General features: G+C 35.3%; 2 protein-coding genes across 4 annotated transcripts; one reads left to right on the forward strand and one right to left on the reverse strand.

Annotated features, from left to right (window-relative positions):
• The first annotated feature begins 1,849 nt into the window (after positions 1–1,849).
• LOC124179851 lies at positions 1,850–11,181 on the forward strand. The gene is made up of 22 exons (XM_046564658.1): positions 1,850–2,069; positions 2,453–2,595; positions 2,784–2,869; positions 3,249–3,577; positions 3,671–3,892; positions 4,011–4,225; positions 4,474–4,726; positions 5,115–5,279; positions 5,349–5,424; positions 5,523–5,748; positions 5,938–6,109; positions 6,834–6,958; positions 7,058–7,178; positions 7,267–7,366; positions 7,514–7,659; positions 7,748–7,795; positions 7,893–8,152; positions 8,352–8,547; positions 8,847–9,014; positions 9,134–9,281; positions 9,462–9,608; positions 10,310–11,181. Exons 1-22 carry the CDS (start codon positions 1,992–1,994, stop codon positions 11,179–11,181), a joined length of 4,296 nt encoding a protein of 1,431 aa, XP_046420614.1. The 5' UTR covers positions 1,850–1,991.
• Positions 11,182–11,391: 210 nt separating this feature from the next.
• Positions 11,392–15,255, reverse strand: LOC124179852 (deoxyribodipyrimidine photo-lyase). 3 transcript variants are annotated; one of them, XM_046564660.1, is made up of 6 exons: positions 15,147–15,255; positions 14,669–14,795; positions 12,953–13,281; positions 12,155–12,705; positions 11,695–11,936; positions 11,392–11,554 (listed from the first exon to the last, which is right to left on the reverse strand). In XM_046564660.1, the coding sequence occupies exons 2-6, from the start codon at positions 14,778–14,780 to the stop codon at positions 11,394–11,396; spliced, it is 1,395 nt and encodes a 464-aa protein (XP_046420616.1). In that variant the 5' UTR covers positions 14,781–14,795; positions 15,147–15,255; the 3' UTR covers positions 11,392–11,393. The 3 variants fall into 3 exon arrangements, with proteins under 3 accessions (XP_046420616.1, XP_046420617.1, XP_046420615.1); XM_046564661.1 differs by having other exon boundaries at positions 15,129–15,230; XM_046564659.1 differs by lacking the exon at positions 15,147–15,255 and adding an exon at positions 14,899–15,114.
• Positions 15,256–20,835: the final 5,580 nt, after the last annotated feature.

A 20,835-nucleotide genomic window follows, 5' to 3' on the forward strand; every position in this document is an offset into this window, starting at 1 on the left:
GAAAAAGTAGCCAAATTTTGCAGTTAGGACGATAAAAAAATTGAATTTATTACCCATAAAGACGCGTTGGTTGAAGTTTAGGTTGGGCTAGATTAGGTTATGCTATACATATAGTACGTTTTTGTAAGCAATTAGTATCCTAGGCTACAATCTACGGAATCCATTTTATAAACGCCTTTCAGTAATGAAATCAATTTATCCGCATATGCCATTTTTCAATCAACTTTTGTACTGGTTCGTCAAGAAGAATACGTTCTTCCTTGCATTTAAAATCAAACACAAATCCTACTTCCTTCCGACTTATTGTTGATTATTTTAAATAATAGGTGGCAGCCAGCGAGATTAAATTACGAAGGCCAGTGGTATGTTAATAAGAAAGAAGGATATGGTCGCTTCTCGTACCCATCTGGTGCATACTTTGAAGTAAGTTTAAAAAAGATTAGATTTTATTTTCTATGGACTGTATCATGTCTGTTGATCATATTCACAGCACCGAATACCGCTGATTGATCGAAATTATACACGGGACATTGTATGCCAAATGGACAGCTGATGACCAATTCCGACCATATTTAGTTGAACCCATTTTTTTACTATATGCTCTACACAAGCGAGTAAAGCTGCAAGAAAATTTCATGGAATATTTTCAGACCTGCTAGCTTACTACCGATCTGCGATTAATTTTTTAAGGCGTGCTAAATTTAATCATGGTCCATGAATTTGCCATCGGTTATATGTTATAACGTAGAAGTTCCCTCGGAAAAATTAAGTACTTGTATAAACTAGTTACTCATTTTTAATTTTATTTTCATATTCGTACATTAGCTGTCGTCCATTTACAATAAGGAATTTATCCACCTAACGAACCCCGGTTATGTCGTGCGAGCTTTGGCGAATAAGTCGCACGCGTAAGGAACTTGAGAAAAGGGAACGAGAAAGTATGACGAGTGTTTTCCTCGGCTCTCGTTGACTCGTAAGCTCTGTAATGCGGACAAGCAGCTTGGCAATACCATGTCGACCAAGAGTCCGTAGGAGCTTATGAGGGTTGAATCAACGAGGTAGTGTTGCGATCTCGGCATCTTCCTGCGAATATTACGGCCGGAGAACCGTACATGCACATAAAAAAAGCACGAGGTTGAAGTTAGTAACGTTAGCCTGACTAATCGTTATGAAAAAATTCGTTACTTTGCAATTTTGGAATAAATTTGAAGGAGTTTGCTTTTCAAAATATCAGTATGTTCTGCTGTATTGAGATTTTATAAATTTCAGATAATCTTGAAACTGCGAATAAACAGTTTTTTCTAAACATACATCGTCAAGCTATCGTTCGTAACTTCAACCTCGAAAAAAAAACGAGCCAGGCATCGTGTAATGCGGCGCCGTTGCGAGCGAATCGTTGATATACCGTACTCGCGTCTACCGGTAGGGATCCGAGCACCTCTACTGCGCATGCGCGGCGGCGAGTTCGCGCGCCGAGCGCGGTTACTCAAGTCGGGTAGAAGCGAGCGGCGGTCAGTGTGAAATCAAACTCCGAGTACGGTGGGTGACGGGACGGGTTCGTCTCCACAAAATCGGAGTAACGTTAGCCTGTGTGTACGGGACCTTGGCAATCGTGTGTTTTGAACCCTTCGGAAAACACTTTTCCGAAGTTACAATACGAAAATCGAGATTTTGCAGCACGTCTTATTTGATTTTTACCTAGCAGGATAAGGAATAGTGAATATTAGAATTTTTTTAAATCGGAGACGATCCTTGGAAGAAAAAAGTTTCTCAAAAGTTATCAGAGTTCCTCTTACTTGGGTTAAATACAGAAAATAATATGAGTAAAATAAAGATTGGTCGGATTGTGTGGTGAATTTTTTTAGGGTCTATATCGTGAAGACGATAGATTTGGTCCAGGCATTTATACCGATGCTGCAGGGTGTCAAGACGTCGGTATTTGGTTATCATCTCAACTAATTCGTTTGTCCAGAACCTTTGAGGCTGAGCAAATGATGCCTCGTTTGGCTGTTAAAGATGAGGATAAAATTACAATTTTACAATACCGTCAAATTGTGCATCTACAAAAGGTAATCCGATTCGTCATTCCTAATGTATAGCATGTTATTGGAGTAAACTATACCTATCTGTACCAAGAATAAATAGTGAAACTATTTAGCGGATTCACCGTCCGACTGCGCACGTACGAATTTTGCCCTTTTTTTTATGCAGGTTATGCAAATTTTTTTAAATCAAGCAGATATGAAATAGTTGATGTAGTAAACCGAGAAGGTTTGGCAAACTTCTATCGTTTATTTATCGATGATTGATGAATTCCACGAGTTCAACATTTCGTGCTACGTTTCGAACAATATTTTACGCATCCGCGGTCGGCTACTCGGCCTCCTAATTTTCAACATTTCTCCTCGCGATGCTACTCACTTACCGAATAATACAACTAATTATATTACAGGATGCTGCAAAACATTTGGCAGAGAACTTAATCGAATCTCTGATGCATTCACGAAATTTTGACAAAAATGCTCTTAAACGAGCCAGCGAATTGTACAACCCACAGTGTAAAGACAACAGAGCACTGTGGTTTAACAAACCAAGGTATTGTTATTTTACGGCAGTATATTTTAGGTTTCTCTTTTTTCACCGACAGAGGTAGGTAAGTTTTATTTTTATCACACGGTTAAAACTAAAACATAAACACGTGTAGTCAATTTTAACTATTTCCCAGAAAGTTTATAGGAGTGCAATTCATTACAGGTATGTGATTTATCTGTCATTTAAACTAGGTATGACGAGACATTTTTTGGAAATGAATCCGAGCAATTTACAATAGATGTTCTTATGACGGATGAAGAAATCCAGTTAAAAATTGGTACAGTGTTTGCACTAGTTTGTATAATTATACTTTACAACATACAGACCTGACACGGGCAATCTGACAATGAGCACTCAACTAATCATACGATAGATCAGAATCGGGCACTGCCTAATTACAATTTCTAATTAACCTCATGTCAATTATAAGTTAGAGGTGTTATTTGTAATGAGTGCAAGAAAAGATACAAATTGCATTTGCGTTATTTAATCAAAAAAAGGAAACCAAACCATATTATTATTTTGTAACTAGGACAAAATAAAATATGAAGCAAATTTGTATTCGATAATTAGAAAAGAATAAAATGATAATATCTTGTGTACAGAGCGGAGTAAAATATAAACTACATTACTGATAGAATCGTTTTTAACAACAGCCGAAAACGAAGAAAAAAGCACTACTATGATGAAAGATTTGGCCATTGATACTACACCACAGATTCATGAATCAAGAGTTGTTCTCGAAGTATTACATGATTCGGTAGATATTGGTGCAAAAGAGCAATACACCAGAGACGATTCGAATGACGACAAACAGATTAAAATATCAAACAAATATGAAAATAAAGAAGAATCTGATTATTGCGGTATAAAACCAGCTCGAATTAATTCACAAATTATGAATAGCACATTTTTCATGGGCATAAATCACGAAGAACAGTGGAACATATTTCGAAACTCTGCTGTCACTATACCGCCAAAATTTGTATGTATTTCTACCAAAATATATTTACTCCTGAATTGTAATTGTTCACAAGTAATGCAGCGAGCCAACATATTTTGACAATTTGATTATCAGTCAAAGTCCGAAAGTTCAGATGTGAATTCCTCGCCTGAAGAACGGCTTCAAGGCTTAAGTAAAAAAGAATCCTCGGTTGTAGAATTTGATGACTTTGGACGAATAAAAGTCAAAGGAATGCAATACACGAAGAAAGTGTTAGTCACCGACCTGATGGCTTGGAACAATAGTCCGATATCCATTGAGCTTCTCAAACACGTTTTCAAGCATCATAAGTTTGAGGTGAGTATTATGAATTATGACAACCTTTCCAACAGCCAGGCCATTGTTGATATTCACATTGAATTATAACTTAAACCGGACGTGTGGCCAAGATTCTATACCTATAATATTTATGTAGAAAACATTGAGCTTTGACGTGAGTAAAGTCCTAGCTGGTAGACGAGGTTCGTTCAGGCAAGAGGGAGCTCACGAAAATGCTGCAGTAGAGTTATTGAAATCATGCTCTGATGGTCTTCACAAAAGTATCATCATGCGGTTAATTTCATCAAAAAACTTATGCCCAGATGTTGCTGACAGTAGAGGGAATACAGGCTTGTTATTTGCAGCAGCGAGGTAACTAACAATAAACAGTGTTCGCAACGAATATGCTTTTTAATCTGCAAGCCAATGAATCCAAAAAAGTTTTGACAAGCCTTACACTCTACCCGATAAAAAGCAAAGATTACGGGATTGAAATAATGAAAAATTTTCTATACCACAAAATAATGCAATCTATAATACTTCGAGTATGGTATGACAAGTAAAGACATTTGCATTGCATTGTTTACGCTTTAATAATGAAGGTTGTATTAATCCATTAGAGATAGATTGGAAGTGATAGACGTACTATTAGATCTTGGTGCAAATATTGATGCCATAAATGACGAATGTTTGACACCACTTTCCTTGTGCATCTTACGACTACTAGAATTGATACACGGTGTGAGCAATTGGTCGGATGCATTTTTACCAAAGAAAAGAATATCCGAACAGACAGTTGACAATGATTCTACAACGTTTAAAAACTGTGAACAATGGCACGGAAGAATCAGCTACGAGTCACTCGTCAAACGGGTTTGTCAATTATTATTAACCTCCGTAAAGTACCAAGTTGACGTTAGTAACGTTAATGTAACGAAACGTTGAAACTAAATATCAGTATTTCGTAATTTTTCTTACGCTGTTAAAAAAGTTGAGTCTCCGAAATATAAGCATGTTTTGACTCGTTATGATTTACTGAATTTCAGACAAACCTAAATTTACGAGACAACGAATTTTCCTGAAAATACATCGTTACATTAACGTTACAAAATTCAACTGATTAATATGAAAACAACACTTGCAAAGTTCTGTCGAACTTTACAATCGACATAGTTCAGTACCATAAGTTTGCAGCGAGGGTCAATGAGTCCAGCTTTGCAAATTGATTGAACGCAATTCGCTCTTCAATATTTTATTTCAGATGCCAAAACAGATGGATTTGACTCCAGCACCAACAGAAAATCTACTATCAAAATTTCAACCAAAATATTTCTCTAGTAATGGCGAATCAGGGTCAGGTACGAATGCAATGAACGCCATGACAGATCGTGCAGGCCCGATAAAGTTATTAGATCCCACGAATCAGGTAATAAATAATGCCACGGTCAGATAGTAAAGCCATAACATCCAATGAATGATAATTACTTCTTGGCAGCATAAAAGCATAGGCAGTCAATTAAACGAAAAACATCCAGACGTAGAAGATAATCATCAGATAAGTGTAGCAGCTAGTAAGTCAGACTTCAGAACAATTAATTTGACTTCTACATCCAAGAGAGAAGCTTTACAAATCTAAATTTTATGATACCGAAATGAAATATTGTCGCAGGTCAAGCACAGATCCAGAAATACATTTTCGACATGTCACCTATCATGGAAACATTTGATTCTCAGAGGAAATCGAAAATCAGCAAACCTAAGCGCAAAAATAAAATTGAAATTAAAACTACGGACGATAGAAAACCGACAGATAGAAAATTATTTTCTAAAAGTAACAAGCCGTTAATTGGACTGGAAAAAATTAGTAATAACAACAACAGAGAAATCTGTGCAAAGTTAGTCTATGTCTGTAGATCACATATCTGGATCAATAATAATTGAAATCATTAGACTTTCTGTGGAACAAATTTTTATCTATGAAATAACACAGTTGATTCACCTATCGTTTCTATGCGAGAATCTGACTTGTTTCTTATAGTATACTTTGTCTCGTATTTTTACTACGCTTTTCTTTCTTCGTGCAGAATCGAAAAAGTACATGCTACAATATCGAAACTTTTACAACGAGGTGCCGATCCAAACTTTTCACAAGTACCTTACCCGGTTACAATAATGGTAATTTTTACCAAAACGCCATCTCTTCTCTCAGAACTGTTGGAGTACGGAGCGGATCCCGATACCACATTATCCAAAGTTGTAAGCCAACATAAGCCTCGTTAGTGTACGTATGGGACATTATTTTTTATATCGAACAAGAATTGAGGTGAAATATATAGTTGACGTTATTTTTAGTTTCATTCTGCCTATCTAAAAAAGTATTCATGATTTTTCGTCAGGTTTTACTGTTTTTTTATTCTGTTTCGATGCATAGTTGTGATCCGATTACTTTTCATATTTTTAAATACTATTTATTTCAATGTGAATATTTTCGAGCTGCTCTCAAAAAACTTTTGTACCCCATCAGGTGAGAAATTTATTACATGAAATTTGTTGTTGTCTGACAAGCGACATTTTATACGATATATTCGCGTCCATTAAAAATAAAACAGACGGTTAATTTGACTGACGATAAGAAAGCCCAACTCTGATGCGTTTGGAGTCAATAAATCATTAACAAATGCTATCTTTAATTTTTATTTTGTTATTCACATAAGTTTAAAGCTACTCGACTGATGATATTCAAAATACGGTCAGTTTTAAGGTAAGAAAGTCGCGTCGATTGAGACAAAAAACATCAAGAAATTCCGTTTATCCATTCTTGAAATATCATCATTTTATTTCTTTCTACTTTTCGTCGCCTATAATGGTAGAATAGAAAAACAGGCTTTATTACATCATGTACCATATTTAAAAAATAATGCCCCATATGCATGATGAACGACTATGAAATATTACATTCCGTTTTATGCTTAATACTCAGGATCACTATTTTACACCACTGCTGATCCTGGCGATTCTTCAACCAGCTTACGAGCATGCGCTTATGGCAAAAGCTTTGCTAAAGGCCAAGGCAAATCCAAGTGTAAGAGCCGATTCTCACTACCGGTACATATTACGACAGACTAATTTCAGTAATATTGTCGAATGACTTCATCAAAAAAAAAAAAAAAACAATTTGCTGTATATAAACATTTTCTGATGTAGATCAGACGTAATGGAACGTGTGAGACAAAATAGATGTGCAGAATTTCTCGACAGTTGCCAAGGTATGACGGCCTTGCATCTTTTGGCTGTTAGACACGATATGGATGCAGACACGGGTGAAGTACGATTAGTATCAAAGTATTATGAAAACTTGTTACTTCGTTTATTGTTCGATTCAAACAAATGTTATAGTCATTTTATTCTAACAGTACTTAGGGACACTCATCAGAGCCATCTATCAATATGGACGTATCAAACGCAGTGATTTATATCAAGGACATTCCCCATTATCCTTAGCAATCTTCGAAGGTACAATTCATCCAAGCCAACTTCAAATGAAATAAAACTGATTACTGCGAACTAAATTTTTACCAGCTATTTTCTATTTTACCAAAATGTAATTTTTTTTTTTTTACAAATACACGTATTTAACACGACTTCATCAACTTTGAGCAGGTAATTTTACAGCGACAAAAGCACTTCTAAGATCCACGTATGTTGATGTTAACGAACAGTTGGGTATAGACTTGGGCAATGCTATGTTGATGCTAGAATCTCGTGTATTGCAAGAACTCTTGCCACCTCAACTTCTGCAAAAATTTGTAAGTCACAACTCTGTGATAGTTTGAAAAAAATAGTCTCCGAACTATCGAACTTATGAATTACATGATTGATTTTATAATTTCACAGCTCGAACTGCTGTTACAGTACGGAGGCTGTCCATTTGAGTCGGTCAACGTAAGGATTTGAATAATTATATAATTGTCATTTCATACACATTGTATGTACATGGTTCCAGCAATCGAGTATCGAAGTTCTTACTGTTCACTGTCAGGTATTAGGAGAAGACTATAACCAAATAGAATACGGAAGGAAAGAATTAATGAAATTATCCAATCCAGTTGTGAGTACAACAGAAATTAAAGAGAAAGGAAAAAAGACAAATGCATCGAAGAGATCCAAATCCTCAAAGCTATCTACAGCAACGAACTTTGCTAAAAGCATGAATTTCATTGAAACAGTGGCTAAGGAAAAATTGATACGAAGAATCAAAGCAAATCTTGTGCGAGGCTTGATGGACTTGCCTGTAATGCTGTAGGAAACCAAAAGAAATACAATATCGGGATTTGAATGGTCAATTTCAAAATTTAGACGCTGCTTCCATATTAACTATATCGAAATTTTATAAATTTCGGATTTCATATTTGTAAATAAGCCTGTAATCTCAAAAAGTGATTTTTAAGGAAAGTATAGTAATGCTTTACTAATATCGTTGATCCACTATATCGTGTAGCTTGCCTGTAGAAAACCGATTAGCATTGCTTAAAGAGCCATTATTTAAGCATGCGGAAGCTTGGATGAATGCGGAAGATTTGGCTATTATTATGGAAACTATGAACTGCAGTCGTAGTAACGTCAAAGGATTAGTGAGGCTCTTTGTAACGGCATGTATACCAGCTTACGAAAAAATGGTACCTGAAATAGATACAGTGAGTTATGAATAGATGTGAGTAACACTCCATCGACTTCACGCGACAACGTATTCTAAACGCCAATTGTAATTACAAATGTCATTTGTATTTGGGAAAAAAAAAATACTCATTAACATTATAATTTGTAATTAGCAATTTTCACGCAATTCAGTACAAAAATTATTGCTCAAAGGTACCCAATACGTATTCGATTTACGGTGCAAGGTTCGAAATGGAATCGTGAGAATATTATCAACAACTTTACAAAATATAACCGGAATATCATCATAATATAATCCGTTACCTACATCTTTCAGCTGATACAAAACGAAACAGAAACAATAATGAACAGAGTAATGCCGTTGGTAGGCCTTAAGAAAAATGTTGCAACAGCTGCAGATTATAAAGTGGAAAGAGCCAGTTTCGACACAGAAACCAAAAACTTGAATTCAATTGTAGTATATCCAACTGAGACGGATCCTAACGTACAGTATAACTGAAGCTTTTTATTATACAGTATCATATTTTGCGGATGTATCGCTTGATTCACTATAAACTTTCTTTGAAAATTATAATTAACTGTAGGATAGTTTTACATTTTCAGCGTAATAAGTTTAAAGTCTGTTTCGAGTGCTTCGGTGTTCATGGAAAAGTTCTGATCGTATGTCCCACGTGTAAGCAATTGTATTTCTGCTCGCAAGAGTGTAACGAGAAAAATGTTACACTGGAGAAAAATCCTCACCAATGCCCGAGTAATTGATATTTTTAATTAGACTGAATCTATTGTTTTATTCAATTTATAATGTTAATGAAATTATTTCAATTATGAATAACATTAGGCCTGACATCGATGACACATAATAACAACACCTATTTCCCTGAGAACACGATTGTTTTGCAATAATAATGAATACGTTGTAAAAATTGTTTAGTTTTCTACCAAAAGGAACGGACCAGACTGGAGAGAATTGCCATGATTTTAGGCATCGACCCAATAAATTGTATGCGAGAAAAGTTTCAAAATCCGGAGCTGTACACGGATCTTGAAAAACAAATTGGACTATTCATTGAGCAAAGAGGTAAAGCATTTAATTATTTTCTGAAAATTTCTTTAATTATTAAAAAATACTATAAATATAATATAAATGGCTATTCGACATACACAACAATGTTAAATAAAATTGACAAAAACAAGCTTACACGCTAGAGCTCATATTTAAAGAAGTTTAAACAAGTTAGACACAGCAGGAGTAATTTTGACTGTAGTCAAATTATCCACGGTTAAAAAATGACAGCTGCCAGCAATCTTATCTTAAATTGTAAAGATTGTTAGTAATATCTTCTACCACATAAATAACATATTTATCCTATTTTGTACTTTTTATTTGTATTTCATTTATTGTATATTATACTCTTGATATACTGCAATAGTGAAAATATAACCATCAAGGTTACTTGTATTTCAATATAAAAAACATACAGGAATACTCTTAAGGTAAGCCAGGTATCAGGAATTTGGACGATAACGCATCGATTAGTACATTGAAATATAATGATGAGGAATTTACAACTGATCAAAAGTATGTAGGATCGAACCATGCAAAATTGAATATTCATAGAACGGATCTGCAGATTAAAACGATGGGATTAGATATAATAATAAAGATAACAGCGCACACGTCACAGAAGCCAAATATCAAATGAATTCAGTTAATTAAGTAATTAAGTAACGTCTGTATGCAGTGCAGTATTTTGATTACTGAATTTTATCCACTTTCAGAAAATAGTATTGGTGAGCGGATCGAAAACAAAGCTGATGGTGATAATGTAAAATCTAGAAAAAACCCAGTGCCTGGTTTGATTTTTGAAAAAGTAAACAAAGAGGATGATGGCGGTGAAATTAATTTACAAAACATCGTCAAAGGTGGCGAATTAATCAAAAACAACAGTGGTGCGAAAAATGTTGGCGAGGCGAAAATTTTCAGCAAGGAAATCGATGAGAGTTATAAGGATGTCAAGTTCAAGGGTAAGAAAATTGAAGACGGTAATATTAAATCAAAAACGGAAGGAGAAAAAACTGGATACAAGACTATGAATAGTAAAATAAATAGTGATGAGGGATATGAGATGCTATCGGAAAAAGGCAGAGAATATCCTGTAAACGATAATTACAAAATTGAAAATAGTGGCGGTTATGGTAGAAAATATAAGGAAACAAGTAAAAAAGGTATTAAGCTTCATAAGAACGAAATCGAAGACAGTAGCTCGACGTTTAAAAATAAATTTGGTAATTTGGAAGGGAAGAAAGGTGACCGGAAACCAAATTACGTTGATACCAGAGACCGTGTACAAAAAAACCGTGAAGATAAACCGAATAAAGAAAATTGGATAAAACACACGGATAAGAAAACTAATGAACTGCCATCACATGCTATAAAATCACCAAAGAAAAAACACAGGCATATAGCTGAAAATAATATTCCAAAAAAATATATCAATTGGTTACTAAAAGTTAGTAAATCTGCAGGAAAAAATTTGGATATTGATATGCTTCTACTTCCTTACGTAGTTTTTGCACAAGGAGATACATATTTCAGAATACTACCAAGCGAACAATATTCCAAGTCTGCAGGAAACTATAGTCTGATTTGATCAGAATAATTTCTCTAAGTACGTGTGCATTAATTGAATAAAATTGATCTTGTTCTTCCTGGTGATTTGTAGAAAAAATACATGGTCATCTAATCGAGTGCTTAATATATCATACGAAATTATGATTTCGAGTACAACATGCTCGAATTAAACACTGGTTAGATTGAGCACATTCAGATAACTGTAGGTGGTTATTATACTCATTTTTAAATTTATTTTTTTTTTGTGTGTACTTTACCACCCCACCTAGCAACGAACGCCTTGACGTCGAACTTGCGCTGACATCCTTTGTAATTCATAAAACGTATTTTTCCAAAAATACTCCTCTCTGCCCAGCCTTGGTCGTGGATACCGCATATGGACCACATGCATCCTTAAAGAAATGTATTTTTTAAAGCTATCGATGCCTTGGGCCTGACAATCGTGTCACTGCTTAATACGGATCGGACATTTTGTAACGGTAGTGATTCTCAAAGACTATACTTTCGGTATGTATGTTCAAACTTCAATTACCAACATATCCACTCGGGTCGCGCCCATCCATACTGTACTTGTCGTTTAAGTAAATTGACCATTCAAGTGCCTCTTCGGGGGTACGAGTCCACTCTAGGATTTTCTTTGCCCAGTACATTCTCAAAAATCCATGTATTTTTCCATCCTGTAGTAACTGATTCTGAGCTGAATTCCACAGGTCATCGTGAGTCAAGGAATTTTCAAATTCCTTCAACGTGTATACATACTCACGTTTATCCTTGCTAATCAACATATTACACAGATTTAATTCAACAGTTATTATCTCACCCTGATAAGAAAACTGTCTCTCGCAAAAAAAAAAGTAGCACTGCGGTACTGAGATTACGAAAGTAATACTGATTTTTAATTACTTCGTGAGTACTTGAAGCATCAAAAATTCACACCTACTTTCACCCACAGAATTACGTTGCTGCAAGCAAATTTCAAAGTTACATCTTACCGATGATTATCTAAGGTATCGACGGCCCACTGCTTAGCACCTTTAAGAGAGTCATAATGTTCGTTATAAAAACAAAAATTATCGGACAATTCTCTCCTAACTATAGCTTCTTCCATGAAACTTTCGACAGATTTTTTGTGACTGTTCTTATATTTTGACACTTCTAAGATACATCGTTGTACAGATATCATGCCGAAATGAAACCATGGTGATAAATTGCTCAGAGCGTTGAGCGTCGGATCATTTCGCTTGGAATCATACAGCTTCAGACGCTTTTCTATGAACCTTTCAAGTTCCAAAATACCTTCTTCATACCCTGGCTTCGCCCATGTTATTTCCTTCACTGATTTATCGATTTCAACATCTTTCAAAGCATTTTCCCAATCATTTTCAGTGAACTTTTGCTTTGTAGTATACGGATGTTTGATTACGGGTGGAAATTGTGTCAAGTATTCATCCAGCTTGGAATTTATTTTATTGCGAATCGTTCGTGCTGAATATTCCAGTTTATCTGATGCTTCCCAACAAGGTACAATGTTATGCGCATCGACCTAAAACATGACTGGGATAAAAATGATACGACGATCATAAATGGATTACAATTTAGTAAATATTAGAAATTATTAGATCAGTTCGTTCCAATGCCCGCATATGCCTGAGAATTCTCAAAGATTTTGCACAATTATATATCAAAAGGAAGTAATTTCGAAATATTAACTTTAGAATCCTTCGCAGTAAATGAATCGAAGGTAAACAAAGTCTTATTAAATAATCATGAATTTCTCGATCTGTATTTACTTGACAAAGGGGAATGTCTTCTGGTAACTTCTTCTTCAAATCATCGACCCAAGAGAGCGGTATTCGTAACGGGAAGAAATCTGTGATGACTGCGCCCATATCATGTTTTTCCACGAATTTTAATATGACATCATTTGGTTCTCCGCGCAGGAGATGAAAATTCACGTTTAAATTCTTGCATTCTAATTCAACCTGTTTTAAGGCTGCCAAATGAAACTTATAATGTCGAATTGTTGCGCCTAAAAATTTTGGTAGAATGCAAAAACAGACATGAAGAGGCAGACGATTTTTTATAGCTGTTTTTTGAGCAAACAAAAAAGCCCAGTTATCTGTAAAAAGTTATGTAGGATATAACAACGGTTCTAGCTTAACAATATCAGTTACTTTGAATGAAATATTGAGTTCATGATTTTGAAAGGCATTGTGAAATTTATTAATGCATTGTTTCTCATGATACTCAAAGCATCGGTATTTATAGATAATTCTTTGGAAGTCAATACGGTGGTAACAGACTGTGGAACTCCGAATGAAACTATATTCTTCGGATATCAGGAAATTCACGTCGAAATTACTGGAATTTTATTACATGGTTTGCATTACTTCTGCTTCCCTAATTTGAATCTACCATGCGGATTTGATTAGAAAACATGTTTGCCTGAAAATCTTAAATTTCTGTTAAATTACCTGCATGTCTTTTAAAATTTGATTACCAGGGTAACTCATTAAAATGCAACTTTATAAATTCAGGAGAAAATTGATTTTCCTCTGCAACATCACTCTGAAATTTTCTTTGAATCTACCACCAAAGCTTCTTGTTGCTTACCTGAATTTTCTGTAATATTCAATGAATTTCTAGACTATAACTCATGACAATGAATAGATTTCCTGATCTAGATGGAACTGAATTTAAAAATTACATAAATCGCGCCTACCTTGCGTTTGAATCAACTTCTCCGCATAGGTTTTTCAGTTAAAAATGTAAAATATGATAATGACTTAATTTATTTTCCATTGATACTTGAACTTCTGCTTGCAAAACTTTATCTTCAACGGGGGGACTTTGGTGAAATTTTTATAGGAAGACTTTTTTAGTTTTCCAAATGCATATGAAAAAAAAAGAAAATTCTTGCCATCATATGGCTGAGAAGCCTGATATAGCACCACAATAATCTACATCTTGCAGGAATTTTTTATTAGATATTTTGCCGCTGAACTAAAAACGAAGATACCGTTTGTATCAAAATTTAAACTAAGTCTAACGTCGAGTACATGACGAGTTGGCATATTTGCAAAATACGAATAGCAGTTTCATGTTTCAAAACCTTTGCAAATGTTTACAATAAAATACGATAATTTCAAGGAATCGAGGGAAGCTAACTTCTATCAACTTCTCATGTGACAAATTTCTGCATGTAATATCCCAACAATTCGAATTATAATGCGTCAACAAAAAGACATATTCATTGAACTTAATCGCATATGCATTGTAATACTCAGTTTGGCACTTTAATAGCAGAACATTACTCTAGTAATAGTGAAAGTACCAGAAAATACTATTGACTTTCCTTTAGTAGCACAGTGGTCATTTACTAGAATAAAACCAGAAGACTTGGAAAATGCGAAATTCATTGAAGTCAGATTTGCACAGCAATTTATTCCTGACAGTAATCATTTATTTATTGTTAATTAATATTAATTCCTAATTCAGTATTTTACCTTGCACTCTGGAATCTCGAAACATCCAATAAACAATGCCTTTACAGTTGTCCTTGACTTTGTCTATGGCAGTCAGGACCCTAACTCTTTTTTTGTTAAACTTAAACTTCATTACAGATTCCGAATCCTAAAACATTTGAATAAATGATAACGAGTCTCAGTGTTTGTTGACAGTTAAGAATTGACATTTTGAACAACACAATGTTCGGTAAAAATTGGCGTATCCTAACGTTTTTTCTGTCTTCCTCCAATTTGTTGACAAAATTCGAAAGTTTAGCACGTTTTGCCACAAATTTATCCATATTTATTGATTATCGTTAATTTGTATCGTATAATGTAGATTATTTGAGATACCGTATTTATCGGGCATACGAGATTATCGAAAACGAGTTGATTAACCTCAATTTTTTTTACCGCACTACTGGAATATAATAATACTATTTTAGTACGCTATACCCACATAATATAGGGTGCATACCGAAAGTAGCTCCCAGTGTTGTCAACAATCTTTTATCTCTGTTGCGCTGGCAAGATAGTGAATAGCTCTGCCTCTGTCCTAGGGAGTTTTTAGCACTGCAAGCTAGTTTTGAAACCCACCCAATAGGGTACGTTTATTTTTTCACTGCCAGTACTGGCAGCGCTGAAAACGTGTTCCAACACTAGTTGTATCTCTCTCTACATGGTCCAGTCCAAAAAGATATATCGAGAACATAATGTGTCATCCGAAGACCAGAGACAAAATTACATTATGATGCCATCTCTCTCGGCTCGCTGATCCTCTATTCCGTAGATAGCAGGCGCACGTAATACACCCGTGGAAAGATAGTAGAAAGCGCGTCTCTCTAATCTTACTACGTCTCTCGCTCTCTCTCTTGCTCCAAAACGTTTTCGGCATCGGTGCTTCCTCCATGTTTACACCATGTGTATATACTCTAAGGATAAAACTCCTTAACTTCATGCCCACTTCATGTTCATAAGACATCTGGTGGATCTTTCGTGCAACAGGTCAAGATAAGCACAGCACACTAGTGCCACTTGAATCGTCTGTTCTTAATTTTTACGCCGCACTGTATATCTCTAACTTGAGTCGAACTCCGATTCCGACTCGGCTCCAACTTGACTCTGGCATACACTCGGTGTAAAAAATTTAGTTGCAAATACGATATTTATGGATGCTAATTTATTTCTGATATGACGTCACGTTCTATGAAATAGGGTGCTCCTAAACCGAATAGGTGAACTTAGTAAAAGCATTTCGCATACATGATTGTATACGTAATCTTGTATAAGCGATGTGCTGTCGACCTTCCCTGCCACCCGCTCATGTTTTTCGTATTTCTGTATAATATTCGAAATCATTCAAACAGAGCCCTTGCAATGAGGCAGCGACAAACTTTTTATGATAATTATTCTATTATATTTCACATTTTTACTTTTCAACGCTTATGGTGATGTAGGAACAGGGTTGAGATTATGTAATTTCACTTTTCAGATTTCCCACCATCCAAGTATTCTGATTAATTTACGAAGTTTAGACACCCAATCGGAATGTTTGGATGGTGGGAAATATGAAAAGTGAAATTATATAGTCGACCCCTTGTATTAGTTTCTATTGGTGCTGTGCGACTGATCGATTAATCGGCAGCTTCAATTAATCATTTTTTCAGTTCATCGAGTTTTTCCGATTAATATGCTAATCAACGATTCCGGTTAATCGTATTTCCGATTAATCGATTAACCAGAGTTGCCTCATAATAATTCTGCAAGTCAATCGATATATGACTCTCAACTCATTTACAATGTGCAAAATATATATCCGTGTCTGACGGACGTATCTGAGTCATAAATCATATATACAGAATCTCGGCAACTTCGATAAATGGATTAATCGAAAAAACAATTAATTGGTTTGTAAAGTAATGTAAAGTATAGTGAAAAATACTATTTTTACAGCATGTCGATGTCGTAGTATCATTCGAAATGAGAACCCATTATTTATATCAAACTTTGTAAGCTATCTTGAGCAAGAAATGTTTTCTTCATATTTTGAATCTTCGTAGTCCCTACGTCCGGACTCGCAATCTTTAAGTCGATCGTAAAAACTCACATGACAATAAAGTCGCGCCTTTGAATGGCCATTTCAATCGTCGTAAAATAGTATATTGTACATCAAGAACGGTGAGTAAGAAAGTGATTTCAAGTTTGATGTTGCATGGATAGTGATTACATTGGTAAATCAGCTCCCGTACGTCTTACACGCGATTTTTTTTTTTAATATATATTTGCCTAGTCTCTTTAAAAGTTTGCGTTTCCCACATCTGCAGCGAATTCATGAAAATGGCAATTTTGGGTGCAAAAGCAGTTCTTCAAGGGATGTCGGAAAAAATAATATATAGTGATTACAAGCGCGGACAGTAGTAGTAGTAGTAATGTAAACGCAGCATGAGCTGAAGCGAGCGCTGTAATCATACGAGTCAAATATGACCCATACGTGTGACACATGCTATTTTTTCCAACACCTGGGAAGAAGAGCTTGATTTAAGAAGCAAGGAACGTGCCATTAGCAGCACGTAACATTATAGTCAGGTAAATTACGCGCAATGACACAGTGCGTAAAATTGAGATATTCGAAAGTGCGCATTCGCCGACGAAAGCCCTAGTGTGCAAAATATAGCACTTCAGTTATGGGCAAGCGCCAACGTCATTTTACCGCATTGCTTGAAAATTGGGCACTTTACAACAGGTTTCAAAAACTGAGCTTTCCAAGCAAGTATTGGAAAAGAATGTCAACGGTTGAAAGTGCATTTTAAACAAAAAAAAAGATAGAGAGTCGCCTTTTAATGCACTATTTTTTCAGAATTTTTCCGGGTGTAAGTGTAAGTTCAAATTAACGGGGGTATCAATTTTTCATGCTCATCGAGTAAGTGCAAAACCCTGTACGAGGTTGAAGTTAGTAACGTGACGAAACCTCGGAAAAAGAATCCCTGTTTTTTTCAATTTCAGAACAGTTTTAAAGTACAATAATTGAAAGTTTAAAAAAATATAAGTGTACAGTTTTGCTTCATTGCGATTTACTGAATCTCATTGTCAGATAATTCTGAGTTGCGAAGTAACTATTTTCATAGAAATGCATATCTAAGGCATCGCTGCATTCATTACATTACTAACTTCAACCTAATTCATTTGAATGTGAAGCCGTGTAAATTTCCAATCTTTTCGGCCACTCGTTTCCGAGACCATCGTTCGAGTTTGTCGGGACCGACCGACAGACCGACAAAAACCTGTTTTTCGAATACTGTAGGTCCGAAAACGTGAAGATTTATTGAAATTAGAAAAATTCATTTTTGACCAAAACCTATACGTAGCCTATATTATCATAGACGATGAAGAGTAAAAAAACGTTTCATAGATTCTAGTAAAGATTTCAACTACAAAAAAAGCCAAAATTTGTGAAAAAATTATTCAAACATATTAGAGATCAACAACGATTCAAAGCATTTATTATAGATGCATGGAACAGAAGATGTTAATTATTAAATTAGACGCTCACTATTCAGCAAATTTGGATATTTTTTAATTGTCGAAAGATAAAATATTTCGCACGAACAAAAAATACGAATCTTCTCTTTTCACCTATACTTTATGTCAAAAAGGTTCGATGTATTTGAAAAATTTGAGGTCAATACTTGTGTGCGATAATACAACACGGAATTGCCTATTATTTGTTTACCTTGAAAATCACGTTTAAACGATGCAATTGGTTACAATAAATTAAGCTTCTTATTTCCACTAACCGTAATGACTATAATGAGATAAAAATTCACTGTCATTAACATAAATATAAAACCAATGATACAAAAGCCCATTGTTTTAGAATTAGTCTCACATAACTGTCAAGTTAATATACCCGAATAGGTTACTTTATTTTTGCTGGATAAAGTTACAATATTGAAAAAAAAATTATGCTCGAAAGGACCTCGGTTCGATACATACAATGTGAAGCCCGTTCGCTTAGGACTTTCGAGCTAGCTAGCAAACAATTACACGACACTTTTTTGTCATAGAACGATGGTGGTTGGTCAAAAGATTGCCATACAGTATCAGATATAGATATCGTAGCTATAGATACGACTTATAAGTAACCGCAAGAAGAGAACTATTTTCGGCATATTTATTTAATTTTGAAAAAAAATAATGCGATTTCTTTTGAAACCTTATACTCGTAGATTTCGATATTTGTCACCACCTTTGATGAAGTATTTCATCAATCGCTCGTTTGGCATTATCCATACAACTTTTTAACAGTAAATTCTTTGAAACCTGTATGAAATGTAGTGTGTGCATGAGTGTGTGTATACAAGTGTCACCTCGAAATTTGCTCTTATACACCACGCTTGCGTTTTAGTAGTACCTAATGGATAAAATCTTTATACCATTAATCTACCGGGAGTCTCTTGTGAAAGTGTCCACTCTGAGCCACGTGCCAGCGTATCGCCAACACAAGCCACAACTTTTGCGTGAGCCGAGCGTTGCGCTCAAACTCGACACTTTCACCAGAGACTCCCGGTATATAGATAGACACAAGTAATTGATCACACTCCCAACCCTTTAAAATGCAGAGAGAAAATTTAAGGACGTCAGGAAGGCTCAGGCAGGTTAAGATAGGTAAATTTGCACTCTATCCAACGAAATCAAATCGGTATCTATCCTTATCAATGCGTATTGATGGTATTTTAATAGTGGTCTGCAAAAACTTCAGAAACTAAATTTTTTGGTCAAGGCGCTGAGGAAAATACATTTTCAAGTTTTTTCTACCACCAAGGAGGCAGGAGTACTAAAGGGGTGAAAAAAATTAGAATCGACAGTATTTCGAGACTTGTATTATTTAAATTCATTTCGTCAATACACATAATTGATATCAAGTGAGTAAAAATTTACGTAACCTGATCTGCATATTTGCTCAAAAATGATGAAATGTGATATTTCAAAAAAAAAAAAAATGTACCGCGAATCGTCCCTGCAACCGAATTGAAATGGGCAACACGTTGCACTTCGCATATGTTTCGAAGAAATCAGCTTTGGCGTACTTGAGGAATCGTAGAAAATGAGTTTTAAATATGTTTGACACATTTCGAAATATATTTCAAGCGATAAGAAGGACTCTAGCGACCGGCGCGGCTTAAATCGAGTAGAAGTACCGGTCTCGCCGATAAGTCAAAATTTACTAATTTGCATAATTAATAAAAAGAGCCTGCGAAATTAAGGTAACTCGTTTGATGCAAAACTCCCCACACAAAATGTATCATGGAGCAAAACGTCAAGAATAAAGTTGTATCATTGCTTACGTCCCAAGCAGACACGCAAGATATGCAAAAAAGATATTTGGTTGTTACTTCGAGATTAACATATATTTATATTTTTTGGCAGAAATTAAATACGTTATTTACAGCTCTTATTGTTAGTCGTATCTATGTACCTTTCCCATACCTTGTACGTTCTAATATAGCACCAAACGTTTTAAAATCTATGCCGCAGGTAATATCCTTCGTGTCGCGCATAGTTCAAAACTAAATGACGAATAAAAAACCGGTATATGTAAAAAATCCAATAAACGTTGAATCCTTGATCTTTCTCACACATCGCTTGTGCTTTGCAAAATAATCCATATAATGAATTCTAAATCACGAAACTGTAATTCAAGTGTCGCGGTTTTTAACAAAGGTCCATATACATAGGTATACCCTCTGCCGCAGTAAAAACCGTTGTAAACTGCTATTCAAATAATATTACATACGTAGATATGCATGTGTGTATGTAACGTACATGTGATACACGTCTATTTTTAAGTAAATCAATGCAACTACGCCGTTATTCCGGTCTGCCCAGATGTTATTACAATGTTACGATACGTTGGAGATTCGAAGAGTCGTGAGTCGGATGTGGTCAGAGACGGGCGAAGGAAAATTTGATAATACAATTAAAAAGTATTTATTCGGATGACTCTTGGATTGATTCCGACGACTTAATCTGCTACCGCTTGATTATCATGCTAAAACAAACGCCAGTGGTGGCCTTGAATAATATGTCAGAATCAATCTAAGGGTCCGGTAGCGTAGAACTTGTGACAGACAGGCGAGTAGCCAGGCAAGCAAGCAGGCAAGCAGGAC

Source organism: Neodiprion fabricii, chromosome 4 (assembly GCF_021155785.1).
Source record: "Neodiprion fabricii isolate iyNeoFabr1 chromosome 4, iyNeoFabr1.1, whole genome shotgun sequence".
Classification (NCBI taxonomy): Eukaryota; Metazoa; Arthropoda; class Insecta; order Hymenoptera; family Diprionidae; genus Neodiprion; species Neodiprion fabricii.